Source organism: Rhinolophus sinicus, linkage group LG10 (genome assembly GCF_036562045.2).
Source record: "Rhinolophus sinicus isolate RSC01 linkage group LG10, ASM3656204v1, whole genome shotgun sequence".
In the NCBI taxonomy this organism is placed as follows: Eukaryota; Metazoa; Chordata; class Mammalia; order Chiroptera; family Rhinolophidae; genus Rhinolophus; species Rhinolophus sinicus.
The window spans coordinates 27,403,771-27,423,955 of NC_133759.1; the positions used below are offsets into that span (position 1 = coordinate 27,403,771).

The window sequence follows — 20,185 nt, forward strand, 5'->3', positions numbered from 1 at the left end:
CCATCAGCAGTTGTAGACAGAACTAAAGCTAAAGCGTGCAATACATTTTTGATGGTTGTAATGTATTTTTCAATGTCATCTATGGAGATGCTCTAACTGAACACATTTTGGATCTGGAAGATGACACCTTTGTGTATGTATTTGTTTCTTCCTTTCTTTTTGTGAATCTGTGCAGTATAACAATAGCATAACTTATAATTATTCCTCATAACTTATGTTTCCTGAGAAGTACATATAACACATTGAACAAGCTTTTCTGTTCAAATAGAATATTTTATCCTGACTAATTTATTTGGCGGAATAACAAACTTATGTATTAATTAGGTAATGATCATATGCTTACTTTTATGAAAAATAAAAATATTATCACTGATAAGAGAGAAAGGTTCCTTCCTTCCAATTTTTCTTTCTCTTTAACATGGATGTTAATTTACAACTTGCATTCTTTATAAGACATTTGTGCCAGATTTCACAAGTCAGAATGAAGAAAGGGAGCAGGAGTGCAGTGAAAGAGTACAAGTACTTAAAATTCATCAAAATATGATCATTAAAATAAAAAAAAATCCTTTGTCTTAATTTCAGGTAATGAGAATGTTAATGATATGAAAAAATGTTATATATTTTTAATTGTATGTATTTTATAATATGATTATATGATATATATTTAGATTTATCCTATTTGTTCAGTGTCTAAAGAGAAATGGAATACAAAAAATATTATTAATATTTACTAGCCAAGAAGCAAGATAATTTAGAGCAGTCTATTAAACACCATTTATTTAACAATTCTTCAGGAGAATTTGGAAAAATTTTCTTGGCATTTTGTGACTTACATACTTCTTTTAGATTTTTTTTTTTTTTTTGCAGTCTTGTAAAAGCCCGTTTTAAGTCATTACACTTTCATTATAGTACACTTATCTAGTCATTCAATCTTAAAAAGCACTTTAAGAAGCCTGAATAACAATTCAACATAGCACTGACTGATATCATATACTAAAATTTCCCCCAGAGTTTTCCTTTCAGTTGGCTTATAAACCTCTTAAAGATACTGACACCCTCAACTTCCCAAATTAAAATGAAAAAAGGAAAAGAAAAAAAGCCCTATTGTACAGGCAATTAACAAATGCACAAATATGTACTAACTAGTCTGGATTACAGTTCCATCTTCATTCTGTCGATATTGATTATATTTGAAATATTGATCACTTTGTTTAATATTAAAAACCATGCTTTTAAATTCTTGATAGAGAATATGATTTCTACAAGAGGTCAACTGCATAAGAAACATGTTTAATTGCCACTAATGTTTAGTAAATCTTTTTCCTGTTAAAATTGGTCACTCTAATAGCAAATTGCATTACTGGTCCCAAAATGCTGTTATACCTTCCTTAAACTCTCTCTGTTTATAAGGGAGCACTTAATGCTTTTAAGAATATCAATCATTAAAGAGTTAAAGTTTCTATTACTATAAGTGGTCATACTTTCATTCCTAGGAAGAGACTTGAAGATCAATGCTTTAGATGAAGGAATAGAATAATAATTCAAGAGAATGTTCAAGCTTATGTTGGTCATTGTGTCATTTAAGTTTCTTCACCATCCAACATTTTTATAAGGATTCCTAAGAAGTCGTTAAATTCTTTTATTTTAATTTCAGCATTTTTCTCTCTCTTTATTGGTCTTCTCTTTGTTTTGCCAATGAATAATGAAATACTCAAGAGGTAGACAGTAAAGGTCATAAAGGTAGAAGAAATCTTCAAACTCTCCACCAAATTCTCGAGGCCTAAGAAATATAGAGTTATACTTCTAATTCTATAGATGGTTTCCTTATCAAAGGATTTGATTAGTGTGTCAGTATTTGATTAGTGTGTCAATAAATTTAGGCCTCTTGTATATCCTCATTCTAGGTATTCAACTGGACTCAGGTAATGCAAATTTCAAAAGGAAGTAACTTCCTCAAGTGGAGAATCTGGCATGTATGTCATTGAGCACCTTGGCATCCTTATTAAAAAGGACATAAAATCCTGGATGCCAAATGACAACAAACATTTAAAACCTGAACTTGTGAAAAATAAACACAGGGTAAAACCACCCTTTAAGGTCAAGTGGAAGGGAACGCTTTTCTTTACTCACCACTGTGACGTTGAAAGCATACAGGAGATCAAAAGGCAGGGCAGCAATTAAATCAATGATGAACCAGGTTGTGACATAGTGGATGCAAATTGATCTTGCTTCAAAGATAACTTGGCCAGACTTGCTGACATAGGTTGTTCGGAAATTTAAAATAATATCTGCTTGGGAGAAAAGATAGAGAAAGAGAAGGAAGAAAGAGAGAGAGAGAGAGAGAAGAAGGAAAGACAAAAAAAAGGAAGGGTGGAAGGAAGAAAGGAAAGAAGACACACAGGGAAGAAGGGAAGGAGGAAGAAAATTGTATAAAATTAGACAAATAATAACCTCTTAACATATTTCAGATTTGGTAATATCCAAAATACTCTTCTTGACAGATTCAGTTCAACTCAACAAACAGGTATTGAAGAAGGGTGAAGAAAATAATATTTTCTGAGCACTTAGTACAGTGAAGACACTGGGTCACATGTTAACATAATTAAAATAAATAATAGCAATAAAAGCAATAATCATCACTTGCTAAATGCTCATTATGTACCAGATGCTGTCCTAAGAACTTAGCTTAGGTTATTTTACTTACTTCTCAGGACATCTTCTGTAGTAGACAGATGTTAAATATGCAGAAACTAAGTCTCAGTGAGGAAAAGAAACTCATCTATGATTATATTGCCAACAGTGGCAGAGATGATTCTGAACACAGACAGAACTTGTAGACTGTATTTTTTTATACAATATCATACTACTTTATTCCATGTACAAAAGTTTTACTAATCTATGTGCATATGGAATTTGTCCCTGTCCGGAAGGTGTTTGTATTAACAAAGTACCAGGAGTTTCTTGTTTGGATTGTGGCTTAAATTCTCCATTGCATTTTGATGGAAGATATAATTGCTTTCAACCTTTCCCTACATCATCCCTTTATTACATCATATATTTATCTTTATTTTCTATTTATGTTTTATTATCTATTTATTGAACTTTTGTGATGTATGAAGCCCTCGAGAGCCCTCGTCAAGTGACAAAGTCATAGTGGATCCTCTTAAGCTCACTCCTGCTCCCTGTGAATAAATATCTCTGAGTCTGCCTTTTTAGTTCCAGGGTTAAACAACATTAAAGCATTGGGAAAAGTTACCTTGTCCTTAATTTGTTTTAGAGTTGAGTACAACCAGTCCATAGGGAATTTTAGGATTGGTACATACACCTAAGGGTAATAATGGTTGAGCATGTTATGGACGGGTGAATCCGAAAGAAACATTTCTCCATAGAATTTTGTCCTTGAGGAGTGCCATGATTCAGTGACTCAGGGTCAATGGAGGGAATGTGGGAAGCGAATATCCCACACAAAGAGAATAGGAATTCAAGGAGTTACGAAGCAAATGCTAAGCTCTGTGTTACATAATAATTAGATGAATTGGAATACCCTTTACAGGTAATTTAAACCATTGAAAATAAGTGGAATAGTGTTATATGAGTTTAGACATTTGTTGAATAATACTGAATGTCAACTGTAATTGAAAAAAAAAATTAAAAATGTGATATTATCATGATGATTGATAAAACATACAATAATGTGCATTTTATATTTGCATATCATTTTTACTTTTAACTTCATACTCACATTCGTGGAAGACAGAAGTCTAAGATGACCCCTTAAGACCCTCAGAAGTCTAAGATGACCCCTTAAGACCCTCACTCTCATATGATCTCTTCCCCGTGAATGAGGGTGAATTGAAACCTGTGAGCATGATCGTATTGCTGTATATGGCTAAAGGTGGCCTAACCTGATCAGGTATACCCATGATAAGCAGGGTTTTCTTTAGCTGATTGAAAGGGGTCAGAAGCCAGAGAGACATGATCTTACTTGGCCTGGAAGAAAGCAAATGCCACATTGTGGAAAGTACCCCTGGCAGAGAACAGCAGGAAGTCTCTAGTTACTGAGAACAGCCTCTTGCTGACGTCAAGCAAGGAATGGGGATCTCAGTCCTACCACCATCAGGAAATTAATTCTATCAACAGTGACGTGAGATTGGAAAAGGGTTCTGAGCTCTAGAGGGAACACAGCTTAGCTAACACTTTGATTTCAGCCTTGTGAGGCCACGAGCAGAGACTTCAGCTAAGCCATACTTGGACTTGTGACCTATAGAAATTATGAGATAATAATTGGGTGTTGTTTCAAGATGTTAAATTTGTGGCAATTTTGCTCTACAGCAATAAAAAACTAGTACAACATTTATTATGTCATTTGGTTTTCCTCATAGCCTTGTGAGGTGAGATTATATAGGAATTATAACAAAACAGGTTACTATTATATTATTATAGATAACACAATGTTCTTCGCACACAGTACTGTTCTAGGCCCTTTATAATCATAAATCTCATCGACTCCTTACAGCAATGCTAGGAGATAGGCACTTTTATTACCCTTTTTACAGATGAGGAAGCTGAGGCACACATGGCATCAAGTGACTTGCCCAGGGCCACGTAGATAATGACACAGGATTAAATCCCTTAGCTGGTTAGTGAAAGACCGAGACTCAATTCCAAGTCTCCTAAATTCCAATTCAGCACTTTGGGCTTTGATGCCTTAAGAGGGACCAGTCACATTACAGATCTACACGTAAGTTCAAGTTGTCTCAAAAAGAAAACAATAATTGCTCTAGTCTATTGTGACTAACGTTTTCAAATGGCATTGTCATATTTTTTTTGTCAAACAATAAAATTATCAAAATAATTCCATTGTTAATGTTGAGAAAACAAAAAGATGAAGCTAGAGGATAAGCCACTCACAAAGGTATGAAAATAATCCCAAGGCAATTTCCACTGCAGACAAGATGCTACCATGGCAAGGAACCAGGGCATCATGGAAGCATGGCCACCATGAGGGGCACAGTGGAATGCCATGAGGTTGTTATGGTAGCCTGTGAACTTTTCATTCTTTCCCTTTAACTTTCTAGACTCATGTATTCCTGCATTAGCAAAGCAGCCCACCTAACAAGTCAGGCCACCAGCTGTCAAAATAAAGCAGAGATTTATTTCAACTTCATGGTTTCCAAAAGAAAGCTCATGATAGGCATTTAGGTTTCCATCTCATAAGTGAGAAATACAAAGAGTTGTTTCCCAGGCTTTAGTTTCCACCACACAAGTTAAGTCTATAAATTCATTATAAAAACTGAAGGGATAAATTCCCTGCCTATTTACTAAATGATCCCTAGGTCTAACACACATTTCACAGAAAACCCACGCCCACCATCAGCAGACCTGGGGCACTCCCCTGAATGGAGGAATGAATGAAATGATTGGCCTTTGGTTGATTGATGCAGCAAAAGTTTTAAAGTCAAGTGATTGACTAAAGAATAAAACAGAAGTGCAGACTTCTGAATGGAAAAAATATTTTCTTGAATGAGTCATTACAAAATATCAGTTTAGAAAGCTTTTAAAAATTAATTTGTTACTCAATTGAGTTAATTGGATGAAAAGATATGCTAATTTTAGGTTTCAAAAAAAGTAATTACAAGACTTATAGACAAATTGTGATAAAAGTAAAAGAATAAAAGCTAATTTTTAAAATCTATGGATACAAATTCATTTTTTAAATACATAAGTATCTAAGGTTTATTTCAGGCGAAAAACCTAGATATATTTTATATTCTAAGATTCCAGGACTATGATACTATTGTGCAAAAACTGTAGGTTTATCCAATGATTAGCATTATTTTTGGACACTGATTTCTCAAAAATCTAGTTTTGTCATATAGCGTGTTTCCCCGAAAATAAGACCTAGCCAGACAATCAGCTCTAATGCGTCTTTTGGAGCAAAAATTAATATAAGACCCGGTCGTATTTTACTATAAGACAGGGTATAATATAATATAAGACCCAGTCCTATATTAATTTTTGCTCCAAAAGATGAATTAGAGCTGACTGTCCAGCTAGGTCTTATTTTCGGGGAAGCAGGGTACGCAGCATCGACATAGTTCTAGTGTATTGTGATTTATAAAACTTTTTCATGTTCATTAGTTTATGTGGTTCCCGTGCCAAGTCTCTTTCAGTTGTATTGTACTACTGTCATTGTCATTTTACCAATGCCCTCAGATATTTAAAGAAATCTCCTTAAATTTATGAAGGAGACTTTAAAATTTTAAAGTCATGAGGACAGTAAGCAACAGAAACAGAGCATCTTTTGATACTTGATTCCATTTTCTTTTCATTATCATAAAGATTTATTGCACTTCCAAATATATTTTATAGGGAATAACAATATGTTTGTGCTGGAAAATGCAGTTCTGAGTGTGTTGTCAGACCAGATTCAGCATTAGCACCACCCAGGTAAAAAACAAACAAACATTAAATCAGTGTCACAGATTTGAATGTGGGGAAACAAGGATGTGGGAGTGGTGTTCCAGAACCAGGAGAACTCAGTGTTTGTAAATATGCCCTTAAATGAAAGGGCAGAGAAGGCTAGCAGTACGAGTTCTTTTTTAAGACTGAGGGGAGCATAGAATCAAATGATTGTGATGAGGAAGAAAAGAGTCTTCCAGATCTGGGGTTCCTTATGAGTGAATCACGGGGGCAAAGTGGAGCTTTCTAAACATTGGTTACAGCTGCTTCTGCCCGTAGTTGTCTCATTTCCCATAAGGTTTTGTATCTTTGGCAGATTAGATCAGCAACTGATTAAAATGTTATAGTCAGAACATGGTGTCCTCCGGGCAATCCATAACTTGCCTGAAAGGCAACAGTATGGTTTTGATTTTCAGACATCTCGAAAGCGTAAGTATGTTTTTCAACTTTATGTTGAAAAATACATGAAAGTGTACTCTTTAATATCCAAATTTTTGTGTGCAATTTGTCTTATTATTTATACTCACTGTGAACAATTATCCATAAATATACACGCATATACACATATAGAGAACGTGAATCAGGAAGAATATTCTAAAAACCATAACAAATTAATTCATAAGAATTGAACATCTAGAAACCTTAATGTCTCATGTGTTTGTATATGCATAAGCAATCCTTTGTGGCACGTATTGCTGATATCATATATAATGAGTAAACAAGCAGGGCATTAGAGTACTATTGTACATACTCTATGTGATTTATAGAATTTCCAAAAAAATTAAAATATACCCCACCAAATTTAGACAATAAAATTGAATTTTCTGATGATTCAGATGGCACTTACTTGTTTTGATGGATAATCAATTTACCTTGTTGTATTTCAGTTTTGTATAAGCTTGATTAAAATAAAGACAAATAATAGACAACTATGTACACATTATGTTTTTATATTGTTAAAGACCTCCAAAAATGAATGTTTCATTTCTCTCCCACACTAAATAGCTATGTATGTAGACTAAAAATCAGAAAGGTTAAACCCATTTTTTCTAGTTGGATTTCTGTGACAGCTATGTGATTAGAAAGTTCCCCCGCCCCCCCGCAAAAAAAAAAAGTTAAAGTAGATATGGCATAAATTAGTAGACTTCTTTTCTTTATTAGCACACATGCCAGATGGGAAATAATTTTAAAATCATATGGCTTACTCATTAAAAAATAAAATATAACGGTGTGCCTGAGAACATATGTACCACATACAAATAATTAATTTCTTCATTTAGCCATTTCTTTAAAAATGATCAATGTAGTACACCGTGGGTAGAGAAATATTTAACTAAAACTACTGCCAGACTAATATTCTAACAACATTCTGTCTTCTTTTCATTGCCTGTGAGGCTCTCCTTTGAACACAGTATGATGTCACAGCAATTTGCACTACAAGGTGTGGGAATATAATAATTGAGAGCTGATTTATGAAGAGGCTTAAGGGACTAATAATCCTAAAAATGATTGTAATCGATTGCCAATATTAGTGGATGAGATTTTCATACCACTGACCCCTTGCTCATCTTGTCAGCATTTTTCCCTCTTGCTTAACTTAAAGTGAAAGATTTATGAAAAAGAAAGGACAGCAGACAGTAAGAAACAGCATTTAAGAGCAACTGCATTTAGAAAAGGTGAGGCCGAAAGAAGGCAACCAGATGGACTGAGGGGTGGTTGAGGCTGGTACTGGCTTCTGTTTTGTACCAGGGTGGCCAGTGTTACCATGGTGGACTCTTGCTTTGCGTTTGACCCTCAACATCACATGGACCAATAAAAAAGGGAAGAGACCTAAAGGTCCTCTATCCTAATTCTTGTCAAATGAAGGAACTCCCTCTATGTCATCCTTCATAAGGATGTGGTCCTTTGAATGCTTCCAGCAGTGGTGAGTTCTCTGCTTTCTAAGAGCACTGTCTTAGTTAGAAATGTCTATCACTGTAGTTCTTACTTTCCTCAAGATGCCTTCCTCCCTGTAACACGCTCTCCTTGGTTCTCGTTCTGTCCTTGGCAACAATACACAATACATTGTCCTCTCCCATCCAAAATCCCTTTCTATAAATATATGAGAACAGTCATCAAGTTGCCTCAGTGACCCACGAACACACTTCCAGTAGATCTCTATTAAAACCATGACTTATTATCCATACTAATTATTTTATTATTGACTTTGTACATTGCTCTCATTTTATTGTATAAGTTTACCACATCAAAAGACTTCCATTAAACATGCACATTGGTATGTGAAAAAACTACCAATTTTGGCTCCCTGTAAATTAGTCACTTTTTCAGTGATAGGCAACTTTAAATTTGATATTGAACTTTAGGATTAGTGGATCATTTTTAATAAAAATAATTTAATGATTAAACATAAACCTACTGGAAAACCATGATTTAAACCAAGAAATCTTTTGGCACAGTTATTCTGTTGATAGTTATAGTTATCAGGTGGTAAAATTTCTAAATTTAACTATAATAAAAACTATAAGGACTATTGTATCTGTAATATTCAGTCATGAAATTTAAAAAAAACTTAGAGTCTATTAATTTCACATGAAGTAAAATATTGATTACCCACATAACAAAACAGAATTGATGAGACTGAGATAAATAAAAAATGTTAATTAATGTTTGTCCCAATGTAAAATCCAACCTATATATCCTCAAAGAAAAAAAAATTAGATTAAATGTTTCATAGTTACATATCAGTTTATATTTTACTTAGGACTTCATGTTCATTTTCATATTTGAGGAAAATAATATCCTTAGGATTTGTTGTAGTTAGCCCTCGCCCATCCTGACTGACAGGTATTCCTAGAAGGCTATAGAGCAGAGTGGCTAACAGTGAGAATCTGGAGTCAGATCTCCTAGGTTGTAAACCACTGAGCAGGTATTAGTTGTCACTGCCGTTATTTCTACTAGTAGTACTGCTACTACTATTTTATGGGCTTCAAAATTGAGAGAGACAATGAAAGAGTTATCTAAGGTGCCTAACATATTAATGCTATTAATTGTATTGTTACTTTAAAGACCTGATATAATATAGTAGTGCTAAAATGATAATAAATGACAATAATGAAAATGATAGCAGGTAATATTTATTAAATTTTTGCTATGCAATAGGGATTGAGTGCTTTACACATATCAGCTATTTTGATCGTCTCCTGGTCACAATGAAGTATGTTTTATGTCCGTTTAGTAATAGGTTACAGATTTAGAATGAACTTGCCTGAGGTTATCCGACTAGAAAGTGGTAGAGCTGGAATTTATACTTAGAGTTTATCTGTATGCTACCAACCAAACATTTTTTTATTATGATTCTTCCCCTTCTTCCATCCTAGGAAGGGGATTCTTATGGTGATATCGATAAATCACTTCTCGAAATTTAGGTAATTTTCAGTCAGAAAAAGACAAGTTAGCAATTTGACTATAGGTTTCTATATACAAAATTGTTCAATGTTTTTCAAAAGAACGTTGTATTTTAAAATTCACATATATACTATAAAATGAACTGGTCTTAAGTAGACAGCTTGATGAAATTTCCCAAAGCTGACCATCTTTGTCACCACCAAGGGATAGAGGTATATAACTAGAACCAGAACACGAGAAGCCTCTTTTATGATCTTACCCAGTCATTAACCTCCAAAATGTCACTGTTGTCCTGATTACCATAGATTAATTTTGTTTAATTAGTTAGAAATTTCATATAAATGGAATCATATAGTATATTACTCTTGTGTATGGATTCTTTCACTGGACATTACATATGTGATTTTCATTAATTTGGTACCATGACACTGTGTTTACTATTTTTAATTGCTGTATAGTATTTCATCATATAAGCATATAGACATTCATTTCTTCATTTTATTATTGATGAAAATTTGGGTTGTTTCCAATTTGGGCTATTATAGTTAATGTTCTTAGATGATTTTGAGAATGGTGTATTGCAGGAGTTGGGATTTGTATTTTCCCAGGTGAATATCCAATTGATTCAGTATCATTTTTAGAAATCATGATCATTTCCCCAAAGCACTTCAGTGATACTTCTATCATAAATCAGGTGATCATATATATATGTAGATCTGTTTCTGATCTCTATATTTTGTTCCAATGGCCTATCTGTTAGATACCAACTTTTATAGCACAGTCAGAAACAGATGTATCAAGCTCTATTTAAGCACTAGACTAGCTTTTAAAATATAACTAATATGTTTGAACTTTCATGTAGTTTATTAGTCACAAATCTGAAATGTTATGTTTTTAAAAACCTAAATGGAATAAAATATTCAGCATTTGAAATAATGGAGCCATGCTTAAGAAAAAAAAATAGATTCTCCCTTAAGCACATTATGATTTTATAGTTATTTTTTATGAGTGCCATAAGTAGAAATTGTACCTGTATTTGTGCTATGCCAGAATTGCATTTCTACTTGTGGTTTTTGTAATTTGGTCTATTTTTAGTCATTTTGAACAGTAAAATCACAAAAAGATCAATATTACCAAGCCACACCCATCTGATTTTAGTATTGTATGAGTTAGGACCAGACATAATGTCAAAGTTGAGGCACAAAGTAGTTCTTTGCTCTAGTTGTGTTACTGAAGACAATGCAGTCAAAAGGAAAGTTGGTAAGAAAAATAGTGTCTATTTTTCATCACTTCTCCCTCAGGGTTGTTGAGGGGGAGGGGAAAGAGAGAAAGAGAGAAAAAGAGAGAGAGACAGAGAGAGACAGAGAGAGACAGAGAGAGACAGAGAGAGACAGAGAGAGAGACTCCCAATGACAAGTCAAGTCAATAGCACCAGGCATTAAAGAACCAAGAATTCATCATTGTAGATGGATCATCAAAGCCAAGATGGGAAATCACAAGGCAAGTAGAATTAAAAGTCCAAATAATCACATGTGGAACTCAAAGAGAGAGCAGTACTAGAGTGGGACAGGAGGAATTCCAGAACCAGTGAACTTCAAGATGCACTTGGGTTATAGTCTGAGCCAGGGTGGAGGATGTACTCTAGGCGGTTAAATCTGTCTTTTGCAAATGTACAGTATCAAAGAGATTATCAATTAAAGACAGAGCCTTAAAAAAAAAACCACAAAGTTTCCAGTTATTTTTATTTGTTCATATTTCATTTTGAAAGTTTTTAAAAGTTCTTACCAAGTTTATCCTTTAAACGTGTTGTATGATATTTCTGAAAGGAAAGGGGGAAAAACTGCTCCTGTATCTGTTTATATAAGTAAAATACAGCGCCCAGAGTTTCTCAGTGACATTTCAAAGAACAAAACATAACTCTCAAAACTTATCAACCCTGCGTTTTTCTACTTAATTTAATTACTTATTTCTACATATTCTCTATGTAGAGGGTAGTGATTGTTATACAGACGAATAACTAATATTTTACAAAAACACATCTACTTGTTCAAAATAGTCTACTCAGGAAAGGTCTTTTCCTCAAATTAGCCTTTTGTTGCATAGAGAGTTTTACTGCTGTTTTTCTAGCAATGTGGATAAAACTACATTGTCTTCTGCAGGGCTAGAGTCAGAAGGTGCTACAAAATTCAGGTTACTTAGGATTGAACATTGCCACAAACTGTAAGACTAAGGATTTATTTGAAGATGTTATTTTCTGAGACATCACTCAAACAACTAAGCAATGCACATGTTTCATTTGTCTGTCACTAGTATGTTAGTTGACTTGGGGTAGTTTTGTTGAATTCTATTACCCAAGCTAATACTATTTGCTTAAGTAGCATTTGAATGTCCATCAGTACTGATGCTATTCTGAATATATTGAAATAAAAGCAGGAATGTCTTCTTTGCTTCAATTTCTTTATAAACTGGGATGAATATTACCATCAAATTTAGTTCTTAATTACATTACACTATGTAAGGTCAGCCTGGGAGATATTATAAGATAGGAAAAATAGGAAGTAGGTCTTTGTGACTTCAGTCTCCTCAAAGAATTGTTGTAAGCTTCAAATGAGATAATGTACATAATTGTACTTTAAGTATTCTAATTTTTTTTTTTTATAGAAATGAAGTACAGTCATTTTCCAAATCAGACTTAACATGTGTTTTATTCAGGCCAATATCTGACTCAGCCCAAGTGAATTATAATCTTCTTTACTATCATAATCAATTCAGAGTTACACTCACTTTCAAACATTCAACATAAACTTAATGAACAGCTACTATATACCATACACCAGGAATCTTCATGCTCAGATGTGCTGCTAAGAGTATGATCTTTATCCAATGGCCCTGTTTATATTAGGTCTCTTCACATATTCCACTCCAGCAATGAATTTCATTTTGCCTGTAAGGCTAGGCTGAGGTAGAATTATGAATGGGGGAATAACCACAAGCATAGTTTATTTTTTGTTGTCCCCTTGGTAATCTCATTCTCTTTCTAGATGTTCAGCCCTTGTGGTCTCTTATCCCACTTTCCCATCAATGTTTCTTCTCTGATACACCTTCACGTTCCATGACTGGTATGGACCAGCTCTAAATCTATTTCAAAACACACCACAGATGTCCTTCTTGCACTCATGGAATCACACTACAGCTCTTGAAGCAAGGCTGCCAGTGCCCTTTTACTACCTGGAAAGAGTTTTTCAAGCTTGGACAAATTTCCCCAATTGTGTATAAGCTTCTCAGACACAGGGAGATGCCGTCAATTTCTTCAGCATGCTTTTCATTATGCAAAACATGATATCAGGTTTTGTATCAGGCCTGCCTTTAAATAATCCGTATTAGTTAATTGATAAGAAAGGTTTTTAATTTCCTGGTGGTCACTATGTCTAGCTGAGTTGAGGCTACAGCATCTCCTTACATCTCTGTATGTCCATAGGTATCCCTTCTAGGATTGTCATTCTAACAGCCAGCTTTTAGAGTTGCTGGGCTTATTCCATACTCATCTTAATGCACCATTTGGGAGGGGTTGACAAGCTCTTTGTGTGTTTGCAAGGGGCTGGGCAAGTCGTCATAACCTGAGGGATTTCCCAAGATACTTAATGGTACTTGATTTGTTAAAGATTAATAACTCTTAAAGTGGGCTACTCTGCTTAAAAGCAAAGAAAGTCACTTGTGAGACCACATGAATAAACCATGCAGGTTTGCCTTTGGAAATAAGGCTGCTGTTCAACTCATGAGCTGCGTTTCTTATTTTGTTTATCTGAACCACGGTAGTAGTTAAACATTAGTTGATTGCCTACTATGGGTCAGATACTGTAGTAGTGGGAGGAACCAGAGAAATAAATATATTATCCAGTCCATATCCTATGGGATCTCATGGTTTATTTATGGTATGTGTGTGTGGGGAGAGAAATATGCAATTATGATATAGGGTTGAAGAGTTAGTGAGGGAAACCACTTAAATAGTGCCTGAGTGATCTTACCCAGACTCATGGTGACGGGGTAAGAAGAGTTAAAAAGAAAACTTTGTAGAAGAGGTCAAAGATGTTACTTCAGGATAAGGAGAATTTGATTGGGTTAACGTGTTGAGGAGATGTTTTGCTATTTTTTTCTGAGAGTAGAAAACACAAAGGATATGAAAATATAAAGGATATAAGGAATAATAATACAGTTGAAGAACTGTAAGTGGTTCTGTATGGTTGCAGCCATAGAAGAAGCAAGTGGTGACAAATAAATGGTCAGCGATAAAGAGTCCAGATTATGAAGAGTTTTCTTTGTTATGTGGAGGAACTGCCATGTGCAATCATTTGGGTGACATTATATTGGTCCCCAACAAGTATTTAATAAACTGAATAATACATAATTCATTATGCCTAGGCCCAAGTGACCATAATGTTTTCTGTTATCTAAAGTATTTAAACAACTTTTCAATATAGTCAATATATATTTGGTTTTTAAAAATTATTTATGTGTTTATTTATCTTTAAACTATTGGGGTAATAAGAGAGGAGATCATTCTAATGGCAAATGTTAAATGCATGGATTGAAATGGGAAATATAAACCACATAAATAATGCCATTTTTACTACAGAATATGATTTTTTTTATGTACTGCAAGAAAATATACTTGAAAAAGTGGAAAGAGGAGAGAGTGACATAGCAGAGTTCATGTTCGGTGAGAGGAAAATGGAAAAAAAAAAAAACCCTCATTACTGTGCAATAAATTTCTAAATCAAGAACTCACAATTTTCTTCTGGGTTTCTAAATTTGGTAATATTCCATTCTTAATTTCCTTGGCTAGTTCAAAACAAGTACTATTGTTTCATATTTTATGAGAACGTGCTCCTTTCCATAGTCTATTTATTGCAATATGTGAGTCGCAGGGCTGCATTATTCTCGAATGTGTGCTAAGACCTTTTTCCTCCAAATTTGCCATCTCACAAACATTTCATATTTAAAAATAATGAATTCAGGTACATTGTGAAATAAGTTTTGTGTTTGTCAGGCAAATACAACTCGATTTTCCATGTATATCTAATCTAAGGAAAAAGAATGGAATAAATAAAAATAATACAATATTGATAACATTGTTTTATCTGAATTACTCCATTGAATAAAAGGACTGTATAGCATTAAAAAAAGTCAGAAAGCAACATGCACCTAGAAGTTGTCACAATAACTATTACTGTAAAAAATATCAGCACAAACAAACTGCATTTAAACTAGAACTTTTTCAACCAAAATGCTCAGGATAATTTGATTAAAAATAACACTTTGAAAATGTTTTAAGCTGTATATATTAATATTGTTTGGCTCAATAATTGCACTCCTCAAAATAATTCTAAATGGAGGAGGGCCTTTTGCATTTGATGTTCTCTTTGTTTGGAATGTTCTTCATCAAGACATACAGTTGATTGTTTCCTTGCTTCCCTTCTATCTTTATTTAAATGTCATGTTCTTATTTCTCTTCCCTGATTGCTTCATTTAAAATTGCAGCCAATTTCTTCCCACTTCTCTGCTTTACTTTTCTCCATGCAACTCAACACTAACATGGTATATATTTTATTTATTTTTTTCCTGTTTGTCTCCTATTGGAATATAAGTCCTATGGGGGCAAGTTTCTCTATTTGTTTCACTGATCTATTTTTAACATCTAAAACAGGGGATGGCAAACAATGGACATTGAATATATATTTGTTCTGTTAATGAATAAATATATTCTTCCACAGTGATGTTCTTTATGATTTTTTTCAGTGGCAAAAATAATCGCCCTAAACGTGTAACAAATAAGACATTGAACAGAATAGCTCATTTACATGATGGTATATTGTGCAAATATTAAATGTTTATAAATATTTATAAAATACTTATATTAAAATGTAAAAAATAAAAAAAGGCACCTAAATTTGCATAGACTATGATCACAACCACATGAAAAGAAACAGAGGAATCAACAACCAGAAAGATTTCACTTGGAAGAAGTAGTTGTGTTGGAATGGGTGTGACTGAAGGCCACTTGTTTTCTCCACTGTTTCTATTTTCAAGTTTCTATAATTAGCTTGGTATAGCCACAGAGGAGAAATTAAACCAAACAAAAGAAAATGCTTTGAGAATATAATTTGTTGGTGTGTTAGAACATTGCCATTGAGTATGAGTTTCTTGGGAATCTTTCCAAAAATCTACATGTCTCTCTAATAAGAAATGATGGTGAATAAAGTACTTTTTATAATCAAACATAAACCCATTATTCTAGCCTAAGGACAATATTAATTGCTGTTTTTGAACCAACGAAAAGTAGAAACACTCTGCTTTGCAGTTTCACGTGGTTAAGGAAAATACAGCGGTCACATATCCTGGGTATCTGCTCAATAGCTGACTTATCATAGCACTTCATCTTCCCATGAGGAATTCTGAAAAGCCTAAAGAAGCAATAATTAAACTGATAGTCTATTTGCAAAATAAATGCAATTCCAGTCTTTGCTTAAGTGCTTGAGTAGGTACTTTTAAGCCACCTTATTTGGGAGCTCTTAGTAGCAATAATGAAAATAATACTTACTTTTCAATGCACTTCCCTCACCCCCAAGGAATTCTGATATACAAAATTTCTTTTGAGATAAGACACTGGGTATGTGACACTTCTCTGGAATTCTGTAGTGACAAGGTAGTTTTCTGTTTAATTATTGTTATGCTCAGGCTTAGACTTATTCAGCAGAAAATAGCTGGTCAGTAGCCAAGTGGACACTGATTCATTTCTAGTCAATTGTTAATTCTCAATACAACACATTCCATTTATTTGATACTCCAAATGTATTATCTGGGAATATAGACACTGGGAATACTCTCAGAGTTGGGCAAAAAATGGCCACATGGGACAGAGGTCTACTTTGAGGCATGGCTATGAATGCCTTCCTGAGTTATTACTCTTAGTAAGTGATCTTATTACTTAATCCAAGATCAGTGTTGAATAGTAGGGGTACAGGTATGCAGATATGGGATTGTATGTCTGTGTGGACTTAAATTGCTATCCAATGTTTGAAAGGCAGAGAAAGACTAGGAGGGAGAATGTGATTATGTGAGAGGTAGGAAAAAAGGATGAGACTGATGGAGAAAGAGAGGAAAGGAAAGAGGGAGGGACTGAAATACTAAGATAAAAACAAATGCTAAGCAAAGCTTCCAAATGCATAGTCTGGGAATACCAGTATGCCCACATCATTCAGCAGTAGAATTTATTTTAATTCCTTGATCACCATGAAATTTCAACTTTATCTATTGTTAGAAGTCTTTCTGTCCAGTATCCAAGTCTGTATGCTTAATTTTAGTCATTTAACTAAGGAGGGTAATGACATATCTTTGCACTTTTCAGAAAAATGACTGTATTTTAAGTTGAGGTTTGCTTGTACAATAAAATAGCAATAAAATGTCTATATTTTTTCAGGTTCCACTGAGATTTATATATTTTACCCTAACATTAAAAAGAAAAAACAAAACAAAACAAAATACCCAAGAATGCTGAAAGAAAGTATTCTTTTGAGCCTTGAATTTCTACTGGAGAGTTAACAAACTAGAGTTGAATGGCCTAAGAACATTACTCTTCAGTTCCATGGTGAAGGCATATTTATAAAGAAGAGGGGACTTGAGGAGATGCTTTACAAAGCAAAATGTATTTAAAAATACTATTAGAAATTGAACACAGATTCAGGAAAATTATGAAGTTGTTGAATAGAGGCAAGTCTCAGTTACTCTAAAGCTGGTGAGTAAGCCTTTAGCTAATAACTTCCTTCTGGACTGTGTTATTGAAAGCCCAGGTGATGAGGTCTTTTAGACCTCTTCAGAGCTTGGCAGGAAAGAGAAGGAGATGAAATGCAGATCAGCTTACTTCCTTGTTCCTAAAGGTTGTGATGGAGGGAAGATTCGATGGGAGAAGGCACTGGAGTAATTGCCTATAATATTGTTTGGGATCGTTCAATGCATACCAGATCCCAGAGCGCTGCAGATGCAGGATGCAGGACTCAGGAAGATGTAAGATGATGGTATTTAAGAGACCTTCTCTCGGCTTTTCTAAAAGAACACTAAGCCAAGTCTGTAGACGTAGCTGTAAAAGTCTTAGGTTCTTTAAGTGGTAAATGAGTCCCCAGACACTTGTGTTCCTGAAAGCAAGGGATGTGGAATGTTCTAGTCGACACTATTTCCACAATTAGTTGGATTTTCAGTATGTATTAAAGAGGGCTGATTTTCTGAAAATAGTGGATATTAAAACAGACTGAAGAGATATGGGCTTAGTAGCATTATTGACAAGACTCATTATTACTGATTAAACAGTCAGTGAGTTTATTTCTTGATAAAATTACCTCATTAAATCCTTATAATAATGCTACTATTTTTCCCATTTTACAAATGAGTTTAGGGTTATAGTCCTAGCTTGGTCAGTAATTAGCTAGATCTTGGATAAATTGCTTCTTGTTTTTTTCCCTTTTCCCTCTTAAGTACAAACAGATATATCTGCCTTAATTATGTCATAAATGATATGAAGAAATAAAGATTCTGAAATAGCAAAATTCAGTGACATGTAAGTGAATAAAAGCACTGATTAATAAAGCATTACAGACAAAAAAAATAAAATAAAATAATCGGAAATGATGAAAATTTAGTTATATGCTCATAAGAAATATTGCACTTATAGCTATTCAGTTCATTAGCTGGGGTAAAATCCTTGTAAATATATAAATTATGATCTAAACGCACTACATAAACATCAAATTATGCTAATGCTGATGCATCAATTCAAGTCAAACTCACGTATTTCTAGAACATTTCCTACTGTGACACTGTCCCCACTGAGAACCAGGGAACTCAAATGACCTAAATCAACACAGAGCATAACCTTAAAAATATAACATTGGGAAAAAAATGCCTTTCAAGTGTTTACAGGTAGTTTGGGATTGTCATTAACAATTGAGGAGCATTGCTGGTGGGTAGTGGGTAAGAATGCTAGATGTTCAGTCCTGGACAGAATGGCCCATACAATGTATAATTGCCCTTTACCCCACACAACTCTCCACTGTCCTTTTATGGCTAAGGTAAAACTAGTAAATAGGAAGTACAATTGCATAACGAGTTTCCTTTGACCATCTGCATTCTGAGGAGCTCTTAGACCAAATCAATCAGAGTTATAGCTTCATGGCATCGCCTCCAGTCTAAGCCTTCGTGGTTATAACAGCAGAAAAGAAGAATGTGCAAACCACTTCCTGAATAGCCTCAGAGTGGCATGGCAGGACAGAAGAAAGAGCATCCTGTTTCTTTAGAAAGGATATAGCTTAGAATGTCTGAAATGACCCAGTGCAAGGGGTCACAGATGCTAGGGGAGTACTTTTTTTTTTAAATTTTATTTTCTTTATTAGTTTCAGGTGTATAAAGCAACATACTAGTTAAACATTTACACCCTTCACAAAGTGATAAACCCCTCCCCCCCGGCCACTATCCCTCTGACATCATATATAGCTCTTATAATGGTGGTAATTTTTAAAGAAACATTTTCAGAATGATATAGCTATCAGTAACAGAATATCCAACTAAAAGTGTTTCCAATAATAGGGACATTATTACATCACCCCGCAAGGAGTCCAGAGGTGCAATATGTCAACTTTCTGCTCTGCCATCCACATCTTTTCTATGCCTCTCTTAATGGTTAAGGATGTCTGCAGTAGTTACACACAACATATCCTCCCATCCACATGTCCCCGGGGAAAAGAAGGAATAGGGACACAAATATATTTTCCTCACATGTCTCTCTTCTTTTTTCAGGGGAAAAATGATTTCCAAGAAACCTTCAGAAACTATTTCTTTCGATCTTATTAGACAGAACTGGTCACACACTTACCCCTACACTTGAAACTGGCTAAGGGGAGGAGAATTACCAGTCGCTTAGAATATTCATGATTCATTTCCTGGGTTTGGGCATACTACTGCCTGCACAAAATTGGGTTCTTTGAGTTTTTCGCAAGGAAGTGGGGGAAGTGATTGTTGGACCTATGGGTATGCTACAGTTTTTAGCACTGAGATTTTAGAGATTTAAACTATTTATTTCTGCATTCATGCAAGAAAAAAAGGAAGTTGGCACTTATTTCTCTCATTTTTCTTCCTCATTGCTTTAAATAAAGCAAAGCAAGTTGAGTGTAACTTTTCAGAAAATGGAATCATATTGATTATATACTCTTAAGAAACCGGATCCAATAACCAGGAGACCTCAGTTAGTTATGGGGCCTAGGGCTTATCACGA

At 34.3% G+C, this 20,185-nt stretch overlaps 1 protein-coding gene across 1 annotated transcript in view; it reads right to left on the minus strand.

The window, feature by feature from the left end:
• KCNH8 (potassium voltage-gated channel subfamily H member 8) overlaps window positions 1-20,185 on the minus strand; it is a 318,346-nt gene that overhangs the window by 127,091 nt on the left and 171,070 nt on the right. Inside the window, exon 6 of the mRNA XM_019726038.2 lies at window positions 2,131-2,288. Within this exon, the coding sequence (XP_019581597.2) occupies window positions 2,131-2,288 (158 nt within the window). The remainder of the gene's footprint in view (window positions 1-2,130; window positions 2,289-20,185) is intronic.